Below are 17,433 nucleotides of genomic sequence, written 5' to 3'. Positions count from 1 at the left end.
CTTTTACCTTGTGTTGTGCATTGGTCGCTAATGCAAAGTATTCCTCGAGGCACCTGCATTGATAATGTTTTCTTATCCATCTGTCGTGAATGTTGGCTGGTTATGGCTTGCGGTTGTGCCATTCGGCGACTGGCGACGCCACCTTGGTCGGTCACTTTGCCGGAAAAGCGAATCGGTTCGCTTTGCCAGAAGAGCTAAATGGGGCAGTTCCTAGCTATTCTGTAGGTTCGCGTTCCGCATGCGCGTGGAATAATGGAATTTCCTGTTTGCAGCTAGGTCGCGACGTTACCAGACTCGAGATCTGATGGTTCCATGGCGTACCTCTCAGCATGGACTCGTGATCCATCAATATGCACACATCGCTGCCTTGTCCCCCCTTCTTTCCCCCGGTATGCATATATGGAAATAAAAAGTGACAACACGATATGCCAAGCGAAAAACGTTACGAAAGGCACCAGTAGCACGTGTCCACACTAGACAAACCTTTCAATTCAGAACTATAAAACTGTCAAACGAGACTTCCGGAAACACAGTTCATCCAAAACTAAAACTGTCAACGACAACTGTATCACAGCACAGCTAAAACTGGCAAAGTAAACCGTCAATCAACTATTCTGTTACTATAATTCCAATCCTCGGATAAAACCATGCAGCATTCCCAGTAAAAGCACAACAGATTAAAACATTTTGCAATAGAACTGAAGGAATAATGAAAAGAAAGAATTGTTCCCACATCGCAAAAATGATATACCAATTATACTGAAACTGTCGACCTCAGCACATTAACAAGAAATACCATCACCACAAGTCAACCATGGTCTCCAGTAATCCCATGCAGAATTGGGATGCCAGGATGATTGAGAGATTGCCACCAGAAATGAAGTTGAAACGAGTTCCAACTCCACAATGACAGGCAAGAAAAAAGGAAGTCTAAAGTTAAAAACTAATTTTCAGGGCAAGAGGCACAGGACTCCATGTGCATCCTCAAGCAAGTTGATATAATTTCAACCAAGCACAGTTGTTGAGATCAACCATCATAGAGGGCCCATATGCTTGCACCAAAATATAAGAAAGCAAAGAGCCAAAGTCCAAAAGGATGTAGTATCGTTGATGTAGTAGCATCAACAGTTACTCACAGCTACCACTAACTACCAATAGCTGATCTTGAAGCAGGATTTGAACCATGATGTTTCAATCAGATTAGCGACAGCCAGATCCACAATGACTTGTTGACAACTGAAGCGATGAGGATTATGCAAGAAAGGAATCAACTTTTAAAAGAACGAGGCACCTCTTAGCTCATGCAAACCATTTATGTGCCAGAGATGATCGCTTAAGATGCCCAAAATAAATATCGCAATGCTTCATAATAAAAAGGGGACAGCCACCTGCAATATGAAAAAAAGGGAGCCTTAACCTCATGTACACAACGAACAAATATAAATATGATAACCAACAGAAAGGACTAAATCAAAAGAAAAACATGCATACCTGCTACTAAGATGGCTGGAGCTTGAACCAGTACAGCAAACATCTGATCAACATCACATCGTGATAAAATCATGAAACTAGATCACCAGGGGACATTTGAAGTCCGGTCCTTTTTACCTCAATGATGTTGTATTGTATGGTGAGGGTCAAAGCAAATGAGAGAGCCTTCATACATCAACTTTCACATGCGGAGGCGGAGCAACTTGGATGATTCTTCACTCCGCAGCATTAGATACAGAAACTAAAGGTAACCAAGTAATTTCCATAGCAGTGTTCAGCATCACCCACTTAACTCTAGTTCTATGTAAACACATAAAATTCAGTAAAGCAAGACCCCCACAAACATAAGGTTTTGTTGTCCCCAGAACATAGTAGCACAAACAGAAGGAATGAAAGGACTAATGTCCTTCATATTTGACGTCGAATACCAACTTGGTGAAGGTATTTAGTTGGTCTGCATCGCATCAGCATGATACTTCTCCAAGTCAGCATCAAGTTCTTCAGCAGACCTTGGCTTACTACGCTCTTTGCCACGACGACCACCAGATCCACCACCACGCCTTCCACCACCCCTTTGATGAGGTCTACGCTGCGGCATACCGGTTGGGCCACCCCTCGGTGCACTGTAGTATTTACATATGACTTAGTGGACTATACATAAAGTGAATAAATTATTAAAAGGAAAAAGAAACATAACAAATACAAGTAAAAGACCAATTATACTGCATATTAGAAGATGTAAAACGCACCATAGCCATTTCAATCCATTACAAAAAATGATCCGCTGACCTAACTATTTTTTTTAGATGAACTAGCACATGACACAAATATATGAACTTCCAGGCCTTAAAAAAATACAGATTCAACACTGCCAAATACCCTGAAATGTATGCCCAGTTTTGGCACATGCAAAAAATAGCCTACAGCACAATGGAAACTACCATTAAGCACTTATAAAAGAAATATATACTACAATTGAAATCACTTCATTTGACTTGACAAATTGACAGACATATGAGTCTAAATTGATGACAATGTTGTTCAATCAGACAACTGATATAATAATAAACTTTCAACATAATGCCCTTTAGTTATTCTTAATACTGCCAAACATGCCCCTACAGATTTGATATTGACATGAATTGGTGAAAACATACCTCTTCACAGCATTCCTAGCCTGGCCTCCATTAACGACTGGAAGGGCAGCAGCTGCTGTTGGAGTATTGGTCCCAACTATCTCTATCTTCATGGGCTTCCCATCAAGTTGCACGTTGTTATATTTCTTCACGGCTGCTACAGCATCAGCACGCCTTGCAAATACAACTTCAGCTGTTCCCTGAAGAAAAAATCCAGATGTAAGAGATCAGAAAACCATGTAGGTAAGCGACAGGAAAGAGACCATAAGACTGCATGTCTGCATCTGTACCTTGGACCTCCCACTTCGATCATAATTTATTGAGGATCGCTTTAGATCACCTAGTTCGGAGAAAAGCTCCTGCATCATAATACATATGAAAGTAGTGAGCTAGTGTTTAAAATCTGATAAGTGTATGATCCACAGAAGCATCACTGATCTCAACTCCTAGAACATGACTTCACAAAATTAAATATTTAACAATTAGCATAAGTTAAATCTCAAAATACAGAACTGCCACCTACAGTACAGAAATTTAGATGACGTTCAGCAAATTCATACATCACCAGAAGAAGCAAAATGAACAGACTGAGAACTCATGACAAGCTGAGGATAAAACAGGAGCATAGTCTTAGGTGTTTGAAGCAGGCAGCAAACTAGAAATACTTTCAATCATATAGCGCCATGGGAGAATCACTGTGTTATTGAAAATCAAGAACAAGCAATATGTAGGATTAGATCTTTGCCAGATCTAAACACCTTGTTCAGAAGCACAAGCATAAGCACACATGTTAACCGCAGATCACAGCATAGCATCTACACCCGTTAACCAGACATCACAGAGAAACACCACAATTACAAGTCATACAGGTGACGTCGCAACTACTACATCATACAATAGATCTTAACTAGAAGATAGCCCAAAAAGGCATGTGACCGGCTCAATCTTCAGGAGCGCAAGATCTGAAAGAATCTATAAGCCAATCGCACATCTAACCAGCTATTTACGGAATTTGCGCACAATTAAATGCTCGGAAGCATAACACTCTTCGAGCCGGTGATGCATATACCTTGATGTCCTCGTTCGAGACGCCAAAATCCAGGTTGGAGATGTAGAGTTTGGTGCCCGTCTCGATAGCCGAGACCCTCCCGCCGCTGCCTCCTCCAGCGGCGACCCCGGGGTACATGTCGTGCTGCCACGCCGCGTCAGGGGCCTGGATCGATCGCGTCACCACGTGAGAAAACCATCCGACCACCTCCTCCCGCGGTGCCGCCCGACTCAGCGAAGTCGGAAGCCCCGCATCCTCCGCCGGGCGACGCGGAGCCACTAGCCCGTTTGATTCGTTCGTACCTTCGGCGGCTGGTAGGGAGCCTGCCTGTTCCCGGCCCTCTTGAAGGGGCGCCTGGTCGGGCCGACCCCACCGCTGCCGCTGCCGCCGCCCGAGGCGGATCCGCCGCGGCTGCGGCGGCCCCCGCCGGAGGAGGGGTTGCTCTTCTTGTTGTTCTTGATGATGTCGTCGAGGGTCATGTCGAGCGTATCCGCCATGGCTGCTCTCGCGGGGCAGATCTCGCGGTGGGCTGGGCTAGGGTTAGCGAGAGAAGGGAGAAGTCGACGGGGTGGAGGCGGCGAAATGCGATTAGGGTTGCGAGTTGGGGTGGGGAATTGGGGATATTTTTTCGGGTTGGGGAAGGCGGGCGCCAGATAAAATATAGGCGGGGAGACGCGTAGGGAGAACGCGCCGTGAGGCGGTGGGGGCCGCGGGGCCACGAGGGCGTGATGCGGACGGGCACTGATTGGTTGGTTGGTTCGGGCCGAGGCCGGGTCGGAGTCTGGCTCGTTTCGTTATCCAGATCGGAACTACTTTCCAGGTTTTTTTGAAACGAATAATTTCCGAGTTTTTGTTTACTAGAATTCCGTTTTCCACACGACAAAGCAGCTTTATCGCTGATTTCAGTTTATTGAATTTGTAGAGCTTAGTCAAAACTAAAGTATTCTTACTTTTTGAGATAGCATGCTATTTTTATTTGCGCATCAGAATACTCTAACGTAGGCACTGATAAAACATTTTAAAGAGTTTTTAAAATGAGTTATCAAACTTTCGTATTTCTTTAATGTAATATTTTCCATAGCCAACCATTTGCAATATAACCTATGAGTTCCAAGTAAAAGTCTCGTATACATAGTACTCACTCCATTTTTAAAGCTATAGAGCAACTAAACTTATATTGGCAGATAGCATTCGCTCAGCGTTGCTGGTGAGGTCACTAGATCGAGAGGAGGAGGAGGGCGATGGTCGAGGGCAATAGATTGGGCAGTTTTGGTCACTGGAGGAAGCCCAGTCTTCTAGTTCTAATTATTTAAGCTACATGATAGTTTTCCTAGTACAACTATTGCATATAGAGTTCTATTGATCATCCACGCAATCCTATTGAGAGGGCTTTTGGTTCTTTAGTCCGGACTAAAATTCATGTCACATTGAATATTCAGATGTTAATTAGGAGGACTAAATATGAGCTAATTATAAAACTAATTACATAGATGGAGGCTAATTCACGAGGGAATCTATTAAGCCTAATTTATCTATCATAGCACATATTTACTGTAGCACCATATTGTCAAATTATGGACTAATTAGGCTTAATAGATTCATCTCGCAAATTAGTCTCCATCCGTGCAATATTCTGAGAATCGAGTGAGATTGTAGAGCAACTCCAAGAGGCTGCTAATCTTACCCCCAATACCTTTTTTAGGAAAAAAGAGAGAAAAAATAAACTCCAACAATCCACCTAAACATTCCCCAATTTTTTAGCGACGCTAAAAAACAGTCTGCCACCGCGTATATTTTAGCGTTGACGTTCCTCCCCCAATCCTGATTCCCGCACGCCCACACGTCCCTTCCGATGGGCCCAATACGATGACGTGGCCTGTGTTTGAAATATTGGGGGCTATTTATTAGCGATCTGCTGTGGACTGATATGTTTTTGGGGGAAATTTTTTTAGGAGAACCCCCAATATATAGTTTTGGGGAAGAATTTTTTAGGATACTCTTGGAGTTGCTCTTAGTATCTAAACATTCGATGTGACATGAATTTTAGGAATCAACTGACGGAGCATTCCTGTGACTTGCTTTCTACCATGAAACAAGAAATACTTCATGCATTGGCTACAAACAGCACCCGAGAGTGGTATACTAACACGCCTAAGAAAATTGATTGTAGAATAATCATTAAAGATTTTATTTCAAAGAACACTAAGGGTTCGTTTGGAACCCTCGCCTTGCCTAGCAAAGATGGGCTAATCTGGCATGGCAAATCAAGGCAAGGAAAAGCTTTGCTTGCTCGGCACAGTAGCGCGTCGAATCAGGAACTGAGCTCCAGCAGCAGGGATCTTCGATTTGGGCACAGGCGGAAGCACACAATGCGAGCGAGTGAGCCTTGCCGGCGCGGGAGATCCGATTTGGCTCACCCGCACGGGGCAGGATTTCCTTGCCAGGCTGAGCTAGCTTGCCGAGCAAAAAGCTTTTTTCTCTCTACCAAACACGTATCCTTACCTGGCAAAGCAATATAAGTATCTGGCAAGAGTACCAAACGGATCCTAAATTAATGAAACATTTCAAATGAAGATGATGATGTAGCTCACAAGAGTTTGTACATGTTCAAGCAACAGGTACAATCCTTAGTCCATCATAGTAAAATGTAATGCATATAATATTGCATTATTATCATTCCGTTTCGGCAGGCTGACATCATGTACCGTTTGGAACGAAGGAATCGAGCTCCCCGTTCCTATGGAAATGTTCTTTGCTCCACAAAACGCAGGAATTTTTACATCCACTCGGAGCCAAAGTTTTCCGTGGAAGCTCTCAAGGTGTGCTCGCGCGGCTGAGGGAGATAGAGCGCGGAGGAGTGGCTGTGTGGTGCTACAGAAAGACAGAAGAGCCAACGAGCGGGCTGCCGTCGTCAGAGTCGTCGGCGCCGGCGCCGGCGGTGCTGCTGTCCTGCTGCAGCCGCACGCTTCCCATGCTGCCGGCTGCCGTAGCGTCTCAACCCACGCCGCTCTCCAGAGCATCCGGCCGCCGTGGCTTGCTCCCACAGTCCCACGCCTTCCTAGCTGTGGTCGCTCTCCATTGCTTTGACAATGAGGACATCGAGGGCATGGATGGAGCGGCTCCATTGGAGCCCTGGGAGCGAGCTACGAGATGGGGATTCAGAAAAACCGAGGTGAAGAGGTAACAGATAAGGTAGTGATGGATAAGAACGATGGTGTATGCTGAACATAGGTCGACTGAGTTCATGGGCCAAGGTCCCACCTGTAAAAAATCTCATACCATCTTAAACATACACGTTCACGTTCATGTATGTCAAAGTACTGTAATCTAATGTCGTAATATTTTCTTCCTCATTCATAGTTATCTAATTCCTGTGTTAGCAATTTCTATGTTCCAAACACCTCCTCATATCATTTTCTGGAAAAACACCTCGTATCATTTTCTGCGTTTTTCCAGTCCTCTGTTTTCATACTCCCTTCATATTCCTTTCCTACATTTTTTTTCTTTTCCTCTATTTTGGATTCCTCTGTCCCAAACGGGTCCTAGAGTTCAAAGTCTTAAAGTTTCCATAGGCGACTCTCTAGTGACAATGAGTCGCAAATCATAGTTTACTTTCCACTCCATCTTAGGGAAAAAGACCAGTGCATATCCCTTATAGGGTTTATGGTCCACCGTACCGAGCATCTTGTGCATCTGACGAGAAGAAAAGAATTTGAAGCTAGTGCTCCACATGGACAGCTAAGGAATACAAGTTGGCATGCATGTGCTACAACTAAGCAAGCCTCGCAATGCGTTGTTCTACAATCCTTCGGAATTCGGTGGAGGTGAGGCCTCTTTTAATATTTTATTATACATACAATTATCATTCTTTATTCGAGAAAAAACACAGTTACCATTTTTAGTGTTGTTGCACGCTTAAAATAGCGCTCCCGTAGAAGCATAAGATCTACCTGAGCTGGATTTCTACCTAACTTTAGCGTGATGATTGCTGAGTGAAACTTTATATACCAACAAACTGTTGATATATGATACCTTGGTCCAGTGTCTCCTCTCTCCGTTCCAAATTGTAACTCATTTTAACTTTTTTAGTTTATAGATATTATTATGCATAGGTGCATAATAATATCTATGAATCTAGAAAAGTTAAAACGATCTACAGTTTAGAATGGAGGGAGTATTTCAGAAAAGAAGTTCGGTTTTATATCACGAAAATACAAACATGAAGCACTACCAGTTATTGACGCGCAGTACAGCGTCTTCCATGCTCCATGTTTCATTCTTTTCGTTCAGGTAGATGACATGCCATAGCGTAAGATTGTCCTTCCGCCGCTATTCGATCACCGAATCCAAAGGGAGTAATTCTCTTCTAGTCTTCTTCCCATTTTTTGAACACGCGCAACTGCACTTGTCATGCATTGCGATTTTGCATCCCCTTGCCGTGCAGACCTTGAGGTATTGACCGGGACCCTCTTAGCCAAATACATAACACAAACATAAATTGGAATAGAAAACATAGAAATAGGAAGCTCCATGCAAAATCCAGGTATTAGGGGGCGTTTGGTTCACTTTGCTTATTTTTAGCACGTGTCACATCGAATGTTTACATATTAATTAGAAGTATTAAACGTAGACTATTTACAAAACCCATTACATAAGTGGAGGCTAAACGGCTTGACAAATCTATTAAACCTAATTAATCCATCATTAGCAAATGTTTACTGTTAACACATTGTCAAATCATGGATTAATTAGGCTTAATAGATTCGTCTCGCCGTTTAGCCTCCATTTATGTAATGGGTTTTGTAAATAGTATACGTTTAATACTCCTAATTAGTATCTAAACATTCGATGTGATGTGTGCTAAAAATAAGCAAGAGGAACCAAACCAGGCCTTACAAGAGAAGATGATCGATGTCCAAGCGGGTCACTGAGCCATGATAGGCAATTATAACCAGTTTCATAGATGATCCAATGTAGCGGCTGGAATATTTTGCTAATCTATTATAAAAGGAAGCTGCAATGTGCCACCATAGCAAATCGTTTGGAAGATACAGCTGTCAGATTCTGTTAGGAACGTCGAGCTTGAGGTTGGTACCATCTGGGCTTCTTCCTTCCACACCAGCATCATCAGTGGATTCCAAAAGTGGAGTCATATTGTCAGCTCCTACCTGGAATCAACTACTGACAAAAGCAAAAAATAAAATAAAATCAAGCGCCATGTCGCAACAAAGGCTCGGAAAGTAGCCAATAGGAGAGAAGGCACAGGATTTCAGTGCCTTATCAGTTGGTGGACAGTGGACACGATCACACGATACTGGCCCCAAGTAAAGACACCGATCAGAGAATAGTATATCCAGTTCATGGAGCGTACCAGCACACAATGGTTACCAGAATATCCACTACGGCAAATTTCGGTAAGGCTGGCTACAAAACCAATGAAACCAATAAAGAATATGCGAGGAAGCTGTGTAAATTACAGTTTCAACAAATCGACATTCCTTGGTAATTTGGACGGTAGTTTCGAAGGGGCCTTGACCACAGAAATATACCACTAGATATAACAGTTGTAGACATCGTACAGAAACACAAACCCTTTTACACGACCGTTTCAGTATCCGAATAATACCAACCACTGGGCGCTCATATAACAACTCTGAAAGTATAGCTCTATGCAAAGAGGCCAACTTCAGCGGAATCCACCTTCCGTCCAATACGAGACGCCAGAGGTCCCGTTCTGGTTGCTCCCCTTGTTGGAGGTGCTGTGATTGCTGTAACTAGGACTGTCGTCCTTCGCGTCGTCCCAGCCGGCCCAGGAGTCACTGCTCTGGTGTGGTTTGGCAGGCTCGTCCTTCTTGCCTTGGTCATCCCAATCGTCCCAAGAATTGGAATTGTAGTTCTTTGATGAAGAATTTTGAGAAGAGCTCCAACCATTGCTGTTGGTCTCATGCTCAAACCTTTGGTAAGGCTCATTGTTCTGCTCCCCGCGTTGCCAATCGTCTCCCCAGCCACCCACTCCTCCTTCCTTGGCATATTCCTCGACCTTTTGTGAAGCCAAGGCCATAACTCCTCTCATGATCCCCCAGGTCTTGCTTCCAATCTCTGCAGTTTTATTGGCAACAACACTGACAGTTTCATTCACCTTCTGGTCATAGCCCCCTTCCCTCATCTGCATTGCAGAAAAGCACAGTTCTCAGAAAAAAGAAACAGTGAAGTACAACATATGGATTATACACCTCGATTAAAAAAGTGCAACAAAAATATGTTTTCATGTAGTCTGGCAACTATTGCACAAGGAGCGCAACATATGATAAGGTTTGTTCAATGAAATTCATGGTACGAAAAGAAGAATCAATGTTGACAGAAGAATATTATTGCATCAAAAAATAAAAATGCAGCATTCCTAAAATGTAAGATAAAAAACAACCCTTAGCAAGACCTGGTCTCAAAGTAAAGAAGACAGTACAGGACTAATATGATGTTAAATAGAAATACTGTCATTTGTCCAAATTACAATAATGCTGAGGCATCTTCAGAGTAATGTATTATTACTGATCAGAAATGTAGTATTGTTGCAATAAACTTCGAAGGAAGTGTTTGAGCAAAAGATTCAAGCAAGAAGCTAAATTACTTTGGTGAACCTCAAAAAGGGGCTCATATTCGATCCATAATTAGACCCAGGAATCAATTGATGCATAGCCAGAATTGGGAAGCAAGGTGTTAAGTCACCTTTGATTGGATTTCTTTTGTGCCGACTTGGACAACACTGGCAGCAGACTGGGCAGCAGATGCTGCAACTAGCGAAAGGCGTCCAAATCCCTGAAAAAGGTGTTATGGTGAGGAACTATATCAGACCAATACAATTACAAACTAAGGTACAATCCTGACATCACCGCACCTAACTAAATGTTCACAAAACAACCAAAGTAAGCTGAGGGAATGCACTCCACCAGTGAACAATGCATCAACTATACTATTCAACCACGCCATATTTCAGGCTTAGCACAAAAAAATGCTGATAGGCATATCTAAACCAGAGTAACCAAAGAAGTGTACTTAATTGCAGAAGTTATTTTGCTGAAAAATTTCAAAATAGTGGTGTTGTCCTTCTGTAAATATGCTAGATGAGGAACTCAGCATGTTCCTCTACTATCTAGTAAACAGGATGAGCCATCACTATGTCCAGGTGTTCATTAGGATTCTGAAACTAGATTAGAACACAGTACTAACAAAATTCCAACCACAGGGAGAGCAGTCAATATACGTAACAACTGTTGCAAGTTGCTACATCCCCAATTTCACTGCCAAATAGTACCAATGAATGAAATTCAGAGCTCTGCAGTTTGCATGTAAACCAACTATGTTTATACTAATTCCTTATTTCTGCAAACTAATGATATCGTTATCAAATCAAGGGAAAATATGTTCCTTATATTGGTGAATTGTGAACCTGTTCATTGCATATTCTAAATGGTATACACAATAGCACAAAGATGATCTTTTTACCTGGGAGACGACCTGCATGACATCGCCCTGGGTGGCACCGCCATTCCTATTCGCCGAGGGCGCGGGGCTAGATCCGAACCCAACGTACTTGCCGCCCTGGGATGGCGGGATTCCATCAGGCTTGGACTCGTTCTCCGCCATCCTCCTGGCGAAGAAATCCTCCTTATTTGCCGCCGACGCTTCCAGCTGCTGCCTCGTATACATGTCCTGCGTCGATTTGGACCTCGGCGGCTGCCTCCCCGATTGAGTCCCAGCGGCGGCGAATGATCCAACCGATTGGTTCCGCCTCATATCCGGCCGGAAGTCGTCGTCCCAGTCATCCCACCCACCGCCGCCGCCACCACCGGAGGCCGCGGAGCCGTGCACGGGCGGCTTCCTGGCGGGGGCGGGCGCCCCAGATCCGGGCGTCTCCTTGACTACGGGCGGGTCGGTCCACGGCCTGCCCTCGGCGAGCGCCGCGATGCGGTCGCGGTAGGCGGCCGCGGCGTTGGAGTTGTACTTGGCGACGTGGGGCGTCTCCTTGGGCACCCCCCGCGCGGTGAGGAAGGCGTTGAGGCGGTCGTTGCCGCCGGCCTCCATCTTGCGGAGCTGCGCCTCGGTCCAGGAGTCCATGGTGACGGAGCGCACGAAGCTGATGTGCACGCCGAGGCCGCGGTGCTTGCCCGAGCACTCGAGGCACATGAACACCCCGTAGGAGACGCTCGCCCACTGCGGGTTCCGCTGCGCGCAGTCCACGCAGGTCTTGTTCCCCGCCTGCGCCTGCAGCTCCCGCAGCCGCCTCGCCGCCGTGGACGCCATCGCAGGATCGGATCTGCGCCTCGGATCCGCGGCTGGGTGGGTGGCCCGGGCCTGGACGCGGAGGGGAAAGGGGGAGGACGAGGCAGGGGAGGAAGGAGGAGTCGAGTCGCCGACACGGGACGGGGAGGGGTCAAATACGCCGACGTGGACGCTTCTGCCCCTGCCTGCGCGTGGGCGGTGCCCAGGGCAGAGAGGTAATATCCCTCGTTTCCAGAGGGCACTGCCGAGACCCTGGCTGGTGGGCGTGGCCGAACCGAACAGGGGCCCACTCCAGACGCCGACAATCTGGGCCCAGCGCGCAGGCAGTGGGGAAGGAAGGAGGCCGGGGGCGTTCGGGCCACCGAGATGGGCGGGCGGCCAGCCAGGCGCGGACGGTTTCCCGTATCCGACGCGCTCCACGCAGGGATAAAAGGAGCCGGCGGCCCACCTGTGGCGTCTCTTGGCCCTCGCCCTCGCGAGTTTTTCCAGAAACCGTCGCGTCGCCGAAACCCTGCGGGACTCCTCGCCGGATTCGACACATCTCGCCTCCCACATTCCCCTCGCCGCCGGCTCCAGCTAGGGTTGCTTTGCTCATGCCGGCGTCGGAGATGGAAGCGGCTGCTGCGTCCGCGCACGCGCCGGCGGGGGCCGCTGATCAGCAGCAGGAGGCAGAATCGGCGCCCGCTCCCGCGGTGCAGCCGGGGAGTGAGGAGGCGCAGCCGGCTGCGGCGGCGGTGCCGGCGCTGTACGTGGGCGATTTGCACGAGGACGTGGGGGAGGATCACCTGTTCGACGCCTTCAGCAAGATCGGCACCGTCACGTCCGTGCGTGTCTGCCGCGACAACGCCACCAGCAGATCGCTTAGATATGGATACGTGAACTACTTCTCTCGGGCTGACGGTACGTGCGCTCCCCATCGTGCTTGATCCCTCTTCAGCAATCGTTGATTCCAGCTAGAGTACCCGGTTAGATTGGGGATTTGATTTGCCTGTACTGCTGTAATGCGGGGGCTTGGGTTGGTTTAATGTATTTTGATTAGGGTACAATATAATCAGATCTATGAGTATGGTTTAGTGAAACATGTTAAAATTGGGATTGGAGGTGGGGAGAGATTGGAACAGGGCATAGGAAGGCCCGAACAGAGTATAGGAAGGCCTCATGCATCCTGCATGCAGTGTCCATGCAAAGCTCGCAGCCCAGTTCACATGCTGTTCACCTCGAACACGTACTGGTCGTCTCTTTGTCATCTCTTTCTCTCTCACGCTGTCGTTTTACCCCGGCAAAGCATGGTATATTTATTTATAGGCATGATATATGAACCGGTAAAGTTTAATAGTAAACTACCGCAAGCATGGTAGATATAAAAGCAACATGAACTCTTTAATATTAGATTGCTGGTTAATTGTTTGCATGATTTGGTCAGTTTTCTATCATTCGTCTTTTCGCATAGCAACGAGTAACATTCAGCTGGTACGTTACTTGTGCTCGAGCTATGAGCAACTCTATCAATATAGGCATGTGTTGAATTGTTTGCATGATTTGGTAGTTTTCTCTTCGTCTTTTTGCATGACAACGAGTAACATTCAACATGGTAGTTAATTGCTCTTGAGCTATGTACATGGGTTGAATTGTTTGCAAGATTTGGGCAGCTTTCTCTTCTTCGTCTTTTTGCATAGCAACGAGTAACATTCATCATGGTAGTTACTTGCGCTTGAGCTATGAGCTATAAGCAACTCTATCAATAGACATGGGTTGAACGGCTTTGAACAATGCATTTTATTTTATTTATTAGGCTTGTTGATAATACTTCTCCAATGCAAGTTATATACTCAGAACATCCTAAAGGATACAAATATAGCTGTATACTTAGCACTATTCTTATGTTAGCTTGATCATTCAAGTAGTGACGTAAAGCATACAAACATTAAGTTTGTCTAGCGATGTATAATGAAATTAATGAGGAACCTTCTTTTTTTTACATGTGCTTGTTAATTTGTAGAGAAGTGGATAATTATTTGGAAAATATTAGTACAACTCCTTGAATGTTATACATGTGTATTGTGCACCTAACTTGCCATTGTTCATTTTTCCACTTTTTCATGCATTTCACAGTAGATTAAATTGGTATACTTCTCTCATAGAATGTTGGGTTGTTGCATGCAATCTTCAATACATATAGGTGTACTAAAGTTTAGAGATGTTTGCTTTAAATTATTGTATTTTTCTCTCAGTCAGAATTGAGTACATCAAACTATGCTACTCCCATTATTTTTAAATATAGTGACATTTTGAGCAAACTAGTTAGATCAAAATAAACATGCCATACACTTAAAAACGGAGGGAGTGTTGTTTTCATGTAATTCTTATATATCATTTCTATTAATTGATATGAATAGTATCATAATGTACCTGTTGTTGACTAATATAATAATATTTTGACTAGTTTGCTAACATTATTTATCAGCTGTGACTGCTCTTGAAAAATTGAACCATAGCTTGGTTTTGGATAAGCCGATAAGGGTGATGTGGTCGAACCGGGATCCAGATGCTAGGAGAAGTGGTGTCGGTAACATATTTGTTAAGGTATACTAGCAATATCCTCACCACACATAAGCATACATAACTTCTATATGTATAATTGTGTGAAGGTCTAATATGTTTTGTTGTATGAAATTCACAGAACCTTAATGATTTTGTGGACAATGCCAGGCTTCAAGAATTGTTCTCTAAGTTTGGAGATGTTTTATCATGTAAAGTTGCCAAAAATGAAGATGGGACTACTAGAGGCTATGGGTTCGTTCAATTTGCCTCACAAGAATCAGCAGATGCAGCAATTGAGAACCTCCATGGCTCTCTTTTCAATGACAGGAAATTGTATGTTTGTCACTTTGTAAATATTTGTATTATATGTTTTACTCTGTATTTTACATAGTATTTTCCATTTTTTCCAGGCATGTTGCTACTTTTGTCAAGAAAAGTGAACGATCTGCAAATAATGATGATAAATTTACTAACCTATATATGAAGCATCTGGATGATGACATAACAGAGGAACTTGTAAAATTGAAGTTCTCTCAGTTTGGTCCGATAGTTAGTGTGAAAATTATGAGGAGACCTGATGGGTCATCTCTGGGATTTGGGTTTGTCAGCTTCCAAAACCCTGAAAGTGCCATTAAAGCACAAGAGACCATGCATGGGATGCCAATTGGTACGTTTATCAATCTTATGTTAAATAACAAACATTTCTACTATAAAGATTTCAATTGTTTTATTTGTTTTTTGTCTTATTTTCTTTAGGATCAAAAGCTTTGTATGTGGCAAGAGCTCAAAAGAAGGAGGAAAGGAAACAATATTTGCAGCGCTTACATGAGGAGAAAAGAAATGAAATAATAAATAAGAGCAATGTAAGTTTCACACATATATTTCGAAGCTATTTAATCTCATAATTTCACACTTATATGTCTCATGTTATATGCATTTTTGACAGGAATCAAATGTTTATATAAAAAACATTCATGATGAAGTCGATGATGAAGCTCTTCGCGCACGTTTTGATGAATTTGGTAACATCACATCTGCGAAGGTTATGCGTGATGATAAGGGCATTAGTAGAGGCTTCGGGTTTGTATGTTTTAGTACACCTGAGGAAGCAAAGGGTGCCGTAAGCAGCATGCGTGGTAATTTCATATCTTGTATAAGCATTAGTAGCCATCAATAGTTGCAATTAGATTAATTACTAACATGCCACTTCGGTTTAATTAAGCAGGTGTCATGTTTTATGGAAAACCATTATATGTTGCTATTTTTCAAAGGAAAGAGGAGAGGCGAGCCAAACTGCAGCAACACTTTGCTCAGCTTGCTACAATGGTTGGACCTGCAAACTCTATGATTCCCACTGGATATCCACACGTATACTTTGCCCATCCAAATACACATCTCCCTCAAGGTCCTCCAAGACATGGATTTGTGTATCCACCCATGGGGCTCAGTCATGAATGGAGGCCAAATATGTTTCCTTCACCACCTAATATCCCACAAATACATTCACCCATGGTACGTCTCTTGTCTCTTTAACTAGTGTTCTCATATTTTCTCCTAATAGTTGGTAAACTCTTTTTTACCATATCATAGATGCCAAATTCGCCAAGGCATTATAGAAGCAACAGGGGAAGGATGGGTGGAAATATGATGCCTCTTCCCCATACCGTTCATGCTGTAAACTATGTCGCACATGCGCCACCAGCTAAAGATTTCATGTCTATGCCCCGACAGGTATTTGCTGACTTCCTCTTGTTGATATTAACAAAGTATGTGAATATCATGTTATGTGCCTCATTGTAAGGTAGTTTGGTTGTTGCCTGAGTAACTTACATATATGCGGCTCATCTAGTGCTTAATTATTTCCTAAATCTCTGCCCAACGTGATTGCAATTTTAGGCATTGCCTCGTAGTAGCCTTCTCTCTTTTTTCCCCGCAGTTTTAACTTACCGTACATGCAAGATTTGGCACAGTTAAAGAACTATTTCCCCAATCTGATCATTTTTTAGGTGTTGCCTTGTGATAGCATTCTTCATGATGATTTACCAGTTATATTTTGTTTCTTCCTTTTCCTTTTCTTTACAATAGGCAGTTAACTTGCTATGCATTTTTTTTGGCAGAGATTCAGCCATCCAAAGTACTTCTCCAATGATGTTATGGCCAACGGTTTGGCCATTCATCACGGTGACCCTGTTTTGTCGGAGAATGATTCTTCCAGCACCTATCTGGCTTCTGCTCCACCCGGGGAACAGAAGAAGTTGCTCGGGAACAGGCTCTTTCCGCTCGTTGAGAGACACCAGGCAATCTCTCATGTTTATTCTTGCCATTTATTTTCTATCCATAACATTAGCTAGGGGCCCAGTTTTGTACTAACTTGGTAACTGTGCCTTGTTCGTCACAGCCTCGACTCGCTCGCAAAATCACCGGGATGCTGCTGGAGCTGGACAGCTCTGAGGTGGTGACGCTGCTTTGCTCGTCGGAGATGCTGTCGACCAAAGTCGACGAGTGCATGCAGCTGCTCCATGCAACAAATCCCAAGGCCGAGGATCAGGAGCCGCTACACCCGGGCTTCATGCTGGACTCCGCTGGTGTAAACGCCAATTGAAGCTTGGCAGCTCTTGTCTGTTAGGGATGGTAACTAGGTGGTGTAGCTGCTGCGTTTTCGCGTGGTTTAATTTGCGGATCAGTTTTACCGGTTGGATTTGTTGAGGTGCTGTTTGCTACAGAACTCAGTAGTAATAAGAACTAGATTCAGCTAGAACCGTTATCTGGACGTGCTATGAATCTTACTCGGCTAGAACCTTTTCGAATCTTAGGGAATAAATTGTTTGTGTTGACGTTCATGTGGTGCACCTTTCATCTTACCCTTGGCGCTGTTGATTTCGTGGATAGCTTGTGTTCTTAGGTATTTGGGAGCTAGCTAGGTGATCTATTTTCTGA

At 44.3% G+C, this 17,433-nt stretch overlaps 3 protein-coding genes and 1 long non-coding RNA gene across 4 annotated transcripts; 2 read left to right on the top strand and 2 right to left on the bottom strand.

The window, feature by feature from the left end:
* Positions 1–742: 742 nt before the first annotated feature.
* Positions 743–4,307, bottom strand: LOC101768390 (THO complex subunit 4A). The gene is made up of 6 exons (XM_004984693.2): positions 3,978–4,307; positions 3,697–3,840; positions 2,918–2,986; positions 2,649–2,827; positions 1,492–2,114; positions 743–1,388 (listed from the first exon to the last, which is right to left on the bottom strand). The coding sequence occupies exons 1-5, from the start codon at positions 4,170–4,172 to the stop codon at positions 1,937–1,939; spliced, it is 765 nt and encodes a 254-aa protein (XP_004984750.1). The 5' UTR covers positions 4,173–4,307; the 3' UTR covers positions 743–1,388; positions 1,492–1,936.
* Positions 4,308–6,183: 1,876 nt separating this feature from the next.
* Positions 6,184–7,028, top strand: LOC111255845. The gene is made up of 2 exons (XR_002675943.1): positions 6,184–6,293; positions 6,395–7,028. It is a non-coding gene; the product is annotated as an uncharacterized LOC111255845 (long non-coding RNA).
* A 2,062-nt stretch (positions 7,029–9,090) lies between these two features.
* LOC101768792 (probable ADP-ribosylation factor GTPase-activating protein AGD6) lies at positions 9,091–12,078 on the bottom strand. Its single transcript, XM_004984694.4, has 3 exons — positions 11,179–12,078; positions 10,402–10,491; positions 9,091–9,841 (listed from the first exon to the last, which is right to left on the bottom strand). Exons 1-3 carry the CDS (start codon positions 11,974–11,976, stop codon positions 9,362–9,364), a joined length of 1,368 nt encoding a protein of 455 aa, XP_004984751.1. The 5' UTR covers positions 11,977–12,078; the 3' UTR covers positions 9,091–9,361.
* A 470-nt stretch (positions 12,079–12,548) lies between these two features.
* Positions 12,549–17,282, top strand: LOC101756777 (polyadenylate-binding protein 4-like). Its single transcript, XM_004987005.1, has 10 exons — positions 12,549–12,855; positions 14,420–14,538; positions 14,636–14,829; positions 14,907–15,163; positions 15,253–15,359; positions 15,443–15,632; positions 15,722–16,008; positions 16,087–16,227; positions 16,614–16,793; positions 16,895–17,282. Exons 1-10 carry the CDS (start codon positions 12,549–12,551, stop codon positions 17,096–17,098), a joined length of 1,986 nt encoding a protein of 661 aa, XP_004987062.1. The 3' UTR covers positions 17,099–17,282.
* The last annotated feature ends 151 nt before the right edge of the window (positions 17,283–17,433 follow it).

The sequence above is a fragment of the Setaria italica genome, chromosome IX (genome assembly GCF_000263155.2).
Source record: "Setaria italica strain Yugu1 chromosome IX, Setaria_italica_v2.0, whole genome shotgun sequence".
Classification (NCBI taxonomy): Eukaryota; Viridiplantae; Streptophyta; class Magnoliopsida; order Poales; family Poaceae; genus Setaria; species Setaria italica.
The sequence above is the reverse complement of the archived record's forward strand: the minus strand, read 5'-3'. Positions and strand labels throughout refer to the sequence as shown.

Bases quoted from the DNA above. Each gene is read 5' to 3' on its own strand.
- LOC101768390 (XM_004984693.2), bottom strand. From the start codon at position 4,172: ATGGCGGATACGCTCGACATGACCCTCGACGACATCATCAAGAACAAC. The intron at 3,841-3,977 runs GTACGAACGAAT...CGATCGATCCAG, and splicing joins CTCCCTACCAGCCGCCGAAG to GCCCCTGACGCGGCGTGGCA. The intron at 2,115-2,648 runs GTATGTTTTCAC...TAAATACTACAG, and splicing joins GCTAGGAATGCTGTGAAGAG to TGCACCGAGGGGTGGCCCAA.
- LOC101768792 (XM_004984694.4), bottom strand. From the start codon at position 11,976: ATGGCGTCCACGGCGGCGAGGCGGCTGCGGGAGCTGCAGGCGCAGGCG. The intron at 10,492-11,178 runs GTAAAAAGATCA...CACCTTTTTCAG, and splicing joins TCATGCAGGTCGTCTCCCAG to GGATTTGGACGCCTTTCGCT. The intron at 9,842-10,401 runs GTGACTTAACAC...TCTGCAATGCAG, and splicing joins CAAAAGAAATCCAATCAAAG to ATGAGGGAAGGGGGCTATGA.
- LOC101756777 (XM_004987005.1), top strand. From the start codon at position 12,549: ATGCCGGCGTCGGAGATGGAAGCGGCTGCTGCGTCCGCGCACGCGCCG. The intron at 15,164-15,252 runs GTACGTTTATCA...TATTTTCTTTAG, and splicing joins CATGCATGGGATGCCAATTG to GATCAAAAGCTTTGTATGTG. The intron at 15,360-15,442 runs GTAAGTTTCACA...CATTTTTGACAG, and splicing joins AAATAATAAATAAGAGCAAT to GAATCAAATGTTTATATAAA.